This window comes from Trichechus manatus, unplaced genomic scaffold, assembly GCF_000243295.1.
Source record: "Trichechus manatus latirostris isolate Lorelei unplaced genomic scaffold, TriManLat1.0 scaffold00036, whole genome shotgun sequence".
Classification (NCBI taxonomy): Eukaryota; Metazoa; Chordata; class Mammalia; order Sirenia; family Trichechidae; genus Trichechus; species Trichechus manatus.
This window is the reverse complement of record NW_004443972.1, coordinates 9,358,525-9,370,314: the sequence shown is the minus strand read 5'-3', so window position 1 is coordinate 9,370,314 and position 11,790 is coordinate 9,358,525. Positions and strand designations below refer to the sequence as shown.

General features: G+C 32.7%; 1 protein-coding gene across 1 annotated transcript in view; it reads right to left on the bottom strand.

Moving 5' to 3' along the window:
• Positions 1-11,790, bottom strand: part of GALNT13 (polypeptide N-acetylgalactosaminyltransferase 13) — a 668,619-nt gene that overhangs the window by 230,882 nt on the left and 425,947 nt on the right. The window contains exon 8 of the mRNA XM_004375392.2: positions 6,247-6,364. Coding sequence (XP_004375449.1) covers positions 6,247-6,364 — 118 coding nt within the window. The remainder of the gene's footprint in view (positions 1-6,246; positions 6,365-11,790) is intronic.

Genomic DNA, 11,790 nt, shown 5'->3' with positions numbered 1-11,790 from the left:
GCATTGTGGTCAGAGAAGATACTTTGAATTATCTCAACGTTTTGGATCTTGTTGAGGATTGCTCTGTGGCCTAAGATGTGGTCTTTTCTGGAGAATGTTCCATGTGCATTGGAAACGAATGTGTACTTTGCAGCAGTTGGATGGAGTGTTCTATATATGTCTATGAGGTCCAGTTGGCTGATTGTGCCCTTTAGGTCTTCTGCATCTTTGTTGAGTTTCTTCCTAGTTGTTCTGTCCTTTACTGAGAGTGGTGTGTTGATGTCTCCTACTATTATTGTGAAACTGTCAATTTCTCTTTTCAGTGTTGTTAGAGTTTGTTTTATGTATTGGTTTATATTCTTTAAGGAGGCTACACATAAACATGATCTCCGTTTATAATATCTTATCCTTTTTTTAAAGAGGCTAATAAATCTCTATATTAACATTAAGAGAACACTTTTTCATATTTAAAGAAAAGTATACCACAAAATCATCTCTAATGAAATTGTAGAAAACACATGAACTTGGTTAAATTAAGTTCACTTAAAGTAAATATTCTATTATGGTCTGGTTTCTACAACCGGTAAAATAAAACAAAAAGAGTCAAGTTTTATTCAATGACAGATAGTCCATTATGATGATATTTGAATTCTTTAGTTTTTAAAAAAGGCAACATGCCCTAAAATAAATAACCCAGGGAGACTTTTGTGTAAATGGATTTCTGCCTGACAAATTATTATGACTGACATTTTCTCTTGTCAAAATTGAATTGTGTTGACATTTCTAGAAAATCCTTTATTTTCATCTAATATTTTAAAAAATCTGGACACTACAATCCCAAAAGGTTTACAAACTTTTCCACCTCCATATCTCATACTATTCTGTTCAGTGGAAATCTCTGCCTTTCATCTTTCCATTTTTTATATTTTGTCAGCTCTCCTTTCTTTTCCATTTCATTGCTTGAGCAATTTGGAAATAAATGGATTTCACATCATAAGACATTTCACCTTGTTATTTTTTAAAATAAATATACTGATGTTCTCATTGTGATTTAGAAGAGAAAGAAAATTGGGATGTTTAATTCCACCCTTTAATTAAAATATTTGTTAATGTTAAAACAGCTTATAATTTTATTGATAATGATGATAATAAAATCCCTCCACAGTACAATACAGTTTATAAAAAGCTTTAAAATACATTATTCCATTTAATCCACATAGCAGTCTGAGAGGTAGATTGTCAGAATCAGATCAACAGGGATAATTAAAAGTAACTGGGCTATCAAATACTGAGAATCTGTCCTGAAGCAGAGACATCTACAGTAGGAAAAAGTACCTTGTGTGTGTGTGTATTTTAATTTTTTAACAACTTTATTTAAGTATAATTGACTATAATAAACTGAATATATTTAAATTGTACCATAACAACTAAAGACATATGCAACCACCTATGAAATCATCACTACTATTAAGATAATGAATATATCCATGACCCCCCAAAGTTTTCATGTGTCCCCTTGTAATCCCTTCCTCCAGCCCTCACCTCCACTACAATGTTGGCTAGGAGTAGTAAGAGCCCACATCTTTGTCTTTTACTTATCTTAGCGGGAAAGCATTCAGTTTTAAAATATTAAATATGAGGTAGGCTTTTTTGTACATACCCTTTATCAGGCTGAAGAAGTTCCCGTCTATAATTACTTTGCTCAGGGTTTAAAAATTTTTTTTTAAAAAATAAGGAATACAAGTTGGGTTTTGTCAAATAGTCTCCCTACATCTATTCAAACAATCATTTTATTTTTTCTCTTTTAGTTTGTTAACATGGTAAATTACAGTGATAGAGTTTTTTAACATCAAACCAACCTTCCAACCTTGCATTCCTGGTATGAATACACTTGGTCATGATTTTGATAATTTTACATATTGTTATATTTGATTTCTTACAGTTTTATTTAGCATTTATTACATCTATGTTCATGAGGGATATTCGTCTATAGTTTTCTTCTCTTTTAATGCTTTTTGTCAGGTTTTGGTATGTGAGTAATGCAGACTTCATAGAATTATTTGAGAGGTATTATCTCCTCTTCAATTTCCAAAAAACAGTTTGGGTAGAATTGTTCTTATTTTGACCCAAAATGTTGGTAGAATTTATCAGTAAAGTCATCCGGACATGGAGATTTATTTTGGGAAAATATAAACATTTATATATATAAAAATTTAATTACAAGTTCCATTTGTGTAACAGATATGGGGCTATTCAAGTTATCCCTTCTTGTGAGCTTTGTGTTTTTTAAGGAAGTTGTCCATTTTACTAAGTTGTTGAGTTGATTTGCATAATGTGGTTCATAATATTCCCTTATAATTATTTATATACCTATAGAATCCAAAGTGATGTCATCTCTCCAATTACAAATACTTGTAATTTGTGTTATCTCTCTATTTTTCCTATTAAATCTGGCTAGAAATTTATCAATTTTATTGACTCTTTTAAGGAAAGAGCTTTTGGTTTTATTGCTTTTCTCTAAAGATTTCCTCTTTTTATTTCATTGATTTTTTTGCTTTGATGTTTATAATTGCCTTCTATTTACTTTGGGTTTACTTTGCTTCCCCCCACCTTCGTTTCTGAAGGTGGAAGCTGAAGTCATTAATTTTAGACTTCTCTTCTTTTCTAATATAGGTGTTAAATGCTATAAATTCCCCCCTTACTATTTCTTTAGTGGCTCCACAAATGTTATACGCTGTCTTTTCATTTTCATGCAATTCATGATATTATTATTTTTTTTTATTTCTTCTTTGACCTATGGGTTATTTAGAAGGGTGTTATGTAGTTTTCCAATATTTGCAGATTTTCAAGAGATCTTTCTATTGTTAAGTTCTAATTTAATTCCATTGTGGTCAGAAAATACCCCTGAATAAATTGAATCCTGTTGTATTTCTTAAAACTTGACTTATGACCCAGAAAATGGTCTATACTGGTAAGTGTTCTCAGTGCATATGGAAAGAGTGTATACTTGAATGTTGTTGGGTGGAGTGCTCTATAAAAGCCAGTTAAGTCAAATTGATAGGGTTGTTCAAGCATCCTATATCTTACTGGTTTTCTGTCTACCTTTTCTATCAATTATTAAGTAAAGAGTGTTAAATCTCCCAGTATAATTTTCAATTTATCCACTTCTCCTTGTAGTTTTATCAGTTTTTCTTTATGTATTTTGAAGCTTTGTGATTAGATACGTAAACATTTAACTGTTATGTCTTCTTAATGAAATGACCCCTATTATCATTTTGAAATGATCTTTTTTCCCTAGAGAAATATACTTTCCTATGAAATATATTTCTTTAGAGTAGTACTAGCACGGTGTATAATTTACCATCCTTGTAATTTATTTATGTCTTTGCATATAGTGTGCTTTTTGTAAACACCATATTGTTGGCTCTTCTTTTGTTAGTCAATCTGAAATATTTATACCTTTTAATTTTGATTTTTAGATTATTTACATTAAATATAATTCTTGATACAGTTAGGTTTAAATTCATTTGCTTTTTCTTTTCTATTTGTGCCTTTTATTCTTTCTTCCTTTTTTCCCTCTTTTTCTATCTTCTTTTGAGTGAATATGTTTTTATGATTCCGTTTCATCTTCCAGGTTGTCTTATTAGCTATAGCTCTTTGTCTTGCTATTTTAGTAATTGCATTAGGTTTTATACTATTTGTATTCAACTTATCAGACTATTCTATGTACTGTACCCAATGCCCATAAATTATCAGGTTTCCAGTTTGGTTGATAATAACGGGAACTCTTTCTGTTCTATGTGAGAATTGGGTATTGTTGCCTTTAATCTTTCATCAAATTTTCACATGCTTATAAGTACCTATACTTCCCTGGGCATCAAAGATCAAGTGACACTGTTGTAAATAAATTTTTGCAAAAATGCATTCCTTTGGATTGGATGCAAGTTCTAAACATTTATATCTTTTTTACCTACCTTAGAACTCACATAGACCACAGCTACAAAATTGCAATAACTTCATTATTAGATTGTCTTTTTACAGTTGAGGTTAATTTATTTGCCTCTACTCACATGAAAGTGACAAGAAAACCTCATACAAACTTATAAAATTTATCACAGTTTCTTGTCAATAATGTCTATGTATCTCTGCAAAAAAATATATAGTTCTTTGAGAGTAAAAGAATATCATGCCTTATTCATCTTTGTACCCTTAGCACGTTGAGAGTGTAAAGAACATACTACGTGCTCAATATATGTTTGTTGTGTAACAACTGAACTGGATATTAGACTTAGGTCTTCTGGTTATAAAACCTCAACATACTCTCATTTCGTTAAGTCACACTTCTTTCCATCAAATTAATCTAAAGAGAAACGAGGGTCTCATTTCTTTGCTAACATAATATTCTAGCATTTTCTCACTTAGTATTTTCCTCAGCTGGGGTACTAACTATTAAGCACACATATCCATGTCATGCAGGGGAAAGTAAAATATAAATCAAGAGTCTAACAAAAACCAAAATTTTTATTGGAAACTACAGACAATTATATGTTTAAAGACATTTGAAAAATAGTCACTCAAGAGTATTTTTTTTCTTAATAGCCCCAAGCAACTCATCACAGGAAACCTGTGTAATTTTCTAGGGATCTAGTCATGCTTAGAGCCATCAGTTGCACTCCCTCTGTCTCCCTGTTGTCTACATCAACTACTAGTGTCTTAAATATTCCTTTTTTATTCTTTTATATCTCTGCTGCATTTCCTGATAATATCCTGTGTTAGCACATTATTCCACAAGCTTAGCAGGTGAGAAGAAAAGAAGTGCGTAATTTTAGGAAAGAAAGGAAAACTGTAGGCAGTGAGATCATAGACAATAGCAATGTTGTAGTGCTTTTGTTTCTTCAAATATAATTCCAGCACAGCACCCAAGGAGTATTGGTTAATGAATAAGGAAACAAAAGTCTCATAACTATATCTAAGAGGAAAAGCCAATTGTTTTTAAGCTTTTGGATGAATTGACTTAAAAAAATTAATCTATTGTTTTCTTTATTTTGAGAACTACACCGAGTAACAAGTTTGGGCACCCATATTTCCCCAAAGGCTGTGCAACGATGTACCATGGGCTTCATGACAAGACATTACTGAATATGGACTGTATTTTGGGGGACAATTTCCAACAGACTATAAGTATATCAGTAAATATGAGAATAATATAATTCCGTTCACTAATGGTGTTCTAGACATTCAGCCATAAGGAAGGTTTATAGGCAAAAGAAGAGTATAACAAAGTTATTCTAGTACTTCTAAAATAATTCAGATTATAGAAATTCAAAGTAAATCTTATTTCCAAATTTTGACTTTTTCTTACACAGTATCACACATATTTTATTAAGTAAAAAAAAAAAACTTCACTTTCTAAATGAGAAATTAAAAGGCATAACTTGAACTTCATAGGTAAAGATATTTAAATTCTAATAATTTTATTATACAAATAGTTTGGGCAAAACGATAGAATTTCTAAAATATTTTACATTAAATTCTAGGAAGGAAAAAAACAGCAGTATTATTAACTTAACTCATTTTTAAAAATTATAATATATGTGGTTTGGAGAAGGAAAAAAAAAGTATGTCATTGCTCATCTGTCTCAGCATAGGGGCACATTTATGTGTCCATATAAATTGGTGAATGTAAAAAAAAATTAATATAATTTATATTCTTCCTATCATCATATTTACCAGGGATTAATCCCCAATTTTCTTTCACTTGGAAGGTCATTTAATAAATAAATTTGCATTATTTAAAATGATTCATGTTATTTAATGTACTATCTAACTTAATGTACTATCTAGAATTCCTTTATCCACAGGTCACTCTTAAAGTTACTTGAGAATAGTCTCAGGCAGCACTTTCAAATTCATCACATATATACACTTCCAAGTTTCAGTTCAAAACCACAAAGTTATTTAGTAGGGTATTGCTTTATTTAAAATATAAAGCTCTTCATTTCAAAAATTGAAAGCCCTGATGTCTGTTTACTATGAATAAAATAATTATTTTTAAACTTTAAAAATACCTATAATTTCCCATTTAACAGTAAATATTGCATGCAATAAGACTCTAGCAAGGTTTCTAAATATGTATTAAAATGATCAACTGATCAGTAATTTACATCACTTCGCAAAAAAAGATTTGACAGTAAATTACTGGGTTTGATATGTGCAGGCTACAGCATAGTATGTTCAGTGTCAAAAAATAAAGTAAAATGCAGTTACCCTAAAAGACATTTCAAGATTCTCTCCACCCCAGATATCCATTCCTGCATCGTAAGTTCCTATCTCTTCAAAGTAGTTTCTGTCAATAGAAAATAGGCCACCAGCCATAGTAGGGGTCCTAGTTGAAAAAACAAAAAGAAAAGAATATCTTTTGAAAACAATGTGTGGAGTTTAATGAGACTGTAGCAAGTATTTTTGAGACATTTTAAATTTAAAAAAAAGTACTAAAAATTTTCAAGCTGGAAACTTAAAGTCGAAGTACAAGAGTTTTTAAAATTAATAAACAGCATTTTATTTCACATTTTTCATAGAACTAAATTTAGATGTGTATGTTTTTCTTAAAAGTGATCGAATAGATAAATGGAAGGCACACTGGCTATTTAAGATTGAGGCTTCTACATTCCCTCTGAAAGGCATAGTGAAGAGAAATCAGTGCCCTTAGCCCAGCCTTAAAGTGATGAACTTATCATGAAACTACCAGTTGTGATCTTTTATTACTGAATTATGAATCATTTTAATGTGAACTCTAGGAACCTGTGGACATGGTTTCTCTATGAAAAGATGAATAACCTATTCAGTTATGAAAATTATTAAATGTTATAATGCATAGGAAATAAGTAATGATTATTACAAAAATATTTTAACATAAGAGCATTACATCTAATTGTTTATCTTCTCTTTACCTAATTAAAAAGAATAGAATTAATCGTTAGCCCTATGGATAATCATAAATCCCATATACTATCCAGTAATTTAGAAAGATATTTGGCATGAAATCTAAAATATTTTTTTCCTAGGAATAAATGTCTTTCGGTTCTCATATTTAAAATTTCTCTATGGGAACTTAATGTTAAGTTTCAAAGTGATTAATCCAATAAAGACAGTGATTAATACATGAACTATTCCAGTCTATCTATGCAAGCAATGTGAATTAAAGCTAAACAAGAAAATTCTAGTTGTTCCCAAATGGATCCATACTGGCCAGGATTATGTTTGAATGCTACTAGTAGTATGCTGTTGTATTGTGTGTCATAAAGTCATTCCAACTCATAGCAACCCTGTAATAGTACTATAATGGTTCTCAACCTTGCTAGCATGTTAGCAGCACATGAGGCCCCTTTAAAAAAATGTATCCATGCTTGCAACCAACCCTCCAAAAATTCAGATTTAATTAGTTTGGGGCGGGGCCAGATATTTGGTATTTTACAAAGTTCCCAGGTGATTCTAATATGCTGCCAAAGATGAGAAACACTGATCCACTAATTTAGATTTGGAGTGTTCATCCAAGCAGTCTGTGAGATGGTTAAAAAAAAAGAAAAATATATTGCCTTTCTCAAAATTATATCCTCCCCTGCCACAGAGTATGCTCATATCTTCTAATTAAACAGCACTTTGTTATTGTTGTTAGGTGCCGTCGAGTCGGTTCCGACTCATAGCTACACTGTGTACAACAGAACAAAACACTGCCCAGTCCTGCGCCATTCTCACAGTCATTGCTATGTTTGAGCCCATTGTGGCAGCCACTGTGTCAATCCATTTTGTTGAGGGTCTTTCTCTTTTTTGCCAACCCTCTACTTTAACAAAAATGATGTCCTTGTCCAGGGACTGGTCCCTTCTGATAAGATGTCCAAAGTAAGTGAGGCTAAGTCTCTCCATTCTCACTTCTAAAGAGCATTCTGGTTGTACTTCTTCCAAGACAGATTTGTTCATTCTTTTGGCAGTGCATAGTATCTTCAATACTCTTCACCAACACCATACTTAAGCAGTATAGTTCATTAAAAAACCACCATATAATACTGTACTTGGACATCTACCATACTGCAAAATTCTCTATTTCTCCCAGTGCTCTCACTGTTTTTTACTCAGGTAATTAACTATCCATCAGTTGGAGTAGCAGAGCCTTGCTCAGCCTCAGAGCTGTTTTATTACTTCCAGTTTTGCTGTGTTCCTGTCATGAACAGTATCATTGACCTTCTGAATTATAATGAGAAACACTAACAAAGCTAAACAGATGGTAATTATAGAGTAGCCATGACCCTCACCTGATTGAGGTTTTGGAACTCTATGGCAATAGCTGTATAAGGTATTACAGTGCTGGATAGTCTATTTAATAAAATGTGAAACAAAAATTGCTGCAATTATCCTATCATATTGCAACTAAGTGCTTAAGAATGTTAAGTGATGCATTTTTAATGATCAGTTCTGAGTGCCTATCCACTTATCTGCTTACTAATAGAGGACTAATGCATTTGAACTTAAATACATATGTTGAATTTCTTCTTACAGTTGGTCATCGTTCCTGTAAATATGTGAAAAAGTATAAAATAAATGGGTAAAAATGAATTATGCACGTCTAACCATAAGAATGACTCAAATAAATTGTACTTACACTTGAAAGTAGTAAGAAAAGAAATCTAAGATTAAAATTCCTCAAAAAAAAAAAAAAAACAAACTCCAATATTTTTCTGAAGACAGACACTTTTAAAATTTTTTCTCAAATTTTCAATGTTAGCTCTCTCATACAGTTTAGAAATGGCGTATTTAGTAATATTTAACATCTACAGCCATAGCCAATGCTTTGCAATATGTTCTGAGCTGAGTTAACTGCTACGTAATATGTCTAATGCTTTATTTACATACACCTGTATGGACCTTAAGAGTTCAAGAGTGCCTAACAAATCGGAAACCTGGAGTAGAGTTGAATTAATGAAATCTATTTGATTTGTAAGTTTGTTCTATACAATGTCAAACCAACGGACCAATTCAATCAGTTTTGTTCAGGAAAAAACAATCCCAGTGGCCGCGAACACTACCTACCACGTAGTAAACAGATGAAGACGACTTGAGTTAGCACAGTGCCAGGCATATAATAAACACTTAATAAGGTTAGGTGAGATGTTTTTTATTGCAGTTAATTATTTAAACAAAAGCCTTTTGAATTAATTTCTTGTTGTTTCTTCTTTATTGGAATTATGTGGCACAAATAGAGAAAAAGTACAATGAATTGTTGATTCATATATGAGTCTTTCCAATAAGGGGTGTTAATCACATTTAGTATCTACTAACTTAGGAAAATTGTTTCTCTGTGGTCAGATGAGTGTCTTTTGTGCATGTCCCGGAGTTATTTATAACAGTGGACCCAGAGCAAGGGAGGTGGGATTTGCAGTCACACATGCCTTTGCTCCTCTCCTGAAATGAATACCTCAGTAGTCTTCTGCTGACCCCAGAAGCTGTTTTTAGTGTCAGTTTAAAAGACCAATGTCTTGCTTTAAACTATGGGAGAGATTAGTCTATCTAGTTTGGCATTTTTTTCTGACTCTACCCATTCCTCTATTTTTTCATGAGAAAACTTTTAATTCCCTATGTTCTTTAGTCCTAGGTTTTATATATAAATCATTATACACAAATTGCACATCTATTATTGTTGATCTTCAGATCTCAAATCCTAATACAATGTCTACATATTGTGGTAAGCACTTTCTGAATTTTTTTTGAGTAAACAAATAAATAAATCTATTTCAGTACTTTTTTGTGTGGTTTTATCTTACCCCACTCCATTCCTAGCTATTCATAAAACAGTCTCTTCCACTGTGCCGCGGGTAATCCCATCAGCGCTCTGAACCTCGACATGGTCTTTAGCATCAAACTTTAAATTTCTTTCTACCCTTTTGAAATTGTAGAACACTGTCTAATGCCCAAAACACTCTTCTCCAAAAGTGACTATACCTCTGAATATTCCTCAGCCATCTAACTCAAAGACGAGTCATCCTTCCATTGTCACCTCTTAAGACTCCCCTCACTCTAGTCCTCCTGTATCACCTTAAACATGTGCATCATTTTCATGATGTCTTGAGCTCTCTCAAATATTGTTCAACAGTTGAGTTAAATCACTCTCAAGTCGTCTTCTCATCAGCCCTTCCTATCATATGTGGGGACTTCAAAATCCATTTTAACACCCCTTAGAACACCATGGCCTCATTCTTACTAAAACTACTCATTCCTAAGTGCCTTCACCTAATTTTATCTCCCCATACACTGTCATTTTGGTTTCAAAATTATTTTAAATTACTTCATAGTCAAGATTTTGAACTTTGAAATCTGTCTCTCTAAACACAACTTCCTATATTTTAATTTTTCCTATCTCAATTTTCTGGAAGTCCCTTTTTATCCTTTAGCAGTTATTATGGTTCCTTATTTCAAATTAATTATCCCCTTTTGGAATTTTATGTTTCCCTCTTCTCACCCCCTCTTCAATATTCTGGCTTGTCAGTAAAAATCTAGCTTAGCATACCTGGTTCCCTGTCCTTGTCTGACCCAATTCTCTTTTTGTAAATCTCGGAGCCTAGATAAACTTATTCTTCACTTCATCCAATTCTGTTTCTAAAACAAAGAGTCACTGGAAAGTAATAAGAAGAGACCAATTGATTATACCACAAATCCATGCTACTGACGCTCTTAGTCCACAGCATTGATAATAATCCTTTTATCTACATTTATTTTGTTCACCTGTCTCATTTTAACTGCTTTTTTCCCAAAACTTTTACTCTTCTCAAGACTGAGGGATTAAGTTAATGTGTGGAATCTAAACTCCCTCAATCTCTACCTTAACATGTGTATGCATCTTCTTCATGGCCTCCTCCTCCTTCTTGTCTCAAAGTAAAGAACACTCCCTTTCCTCTCATTGTGGCCTATCACTTTTGTGCCCTTATCCAGCTCTTTCCTGACTATTCATCCAACCACTTGCTCGTTGACTATTACATTTATGTTTCATACCTTTGGTTTCTAGATTGTCCCCTGGAGCTTACAAACCTGCTCAGTTATGTTCCATCCTAAACCACAATACATTTTTACTCCATCCTACTATCACTGAAACCAAGGACATATATTTTCTATTCCCTTCACTGGTAACCTTATTGAAAGGTTATTTTCTATGTAATCCCTCAACTCCTCTTGACCTTCTAACTAGAATCTGGATTCTGTCCCTCATCTACTACAACTTCTTTCTGAAAGGTCCCTGTTGAACTCCAACAGCCTTTCCTCTTCATCCTCATCTAAAAGTATTTAACATAACTCATCAGCCTCCCTGCTTAAAATTCTTTTCACCTCTCATTCCCATGGCATTGTTCTATAGAGGCATTCTTTCTGCATTTTGACTACTCCCTTTATGATTCGTCTTGAAGTCCCTTCCTCTTCCTTTCCCCTACTGCCTATCAGACCTTGGACGAGTTCTTAGTTGCCACATTTGTGACATTAGTATAATATCATTATAATATTTTCATATATATGCATTTAATAATTATCTTCTCTCATCCTGAAATGTAGTTCTAAGGGTCTCTCTTTCTATACTCTACCTGCTTAAGCTCATTCGTCATATGCCTTTAACTGTTACTTCTAAGGGGCTGACTCCTGATCTGTATTTTTGTTTCTCACTTCTTCCGTCTGCATCAATTGTGCTTTTTGAATTACTCACTAGACGTTTACTTCAAAAATATACTTCTGGCTCTGCTCAGTATGTATAACATAGAACTTTGAATTTTCCACCCT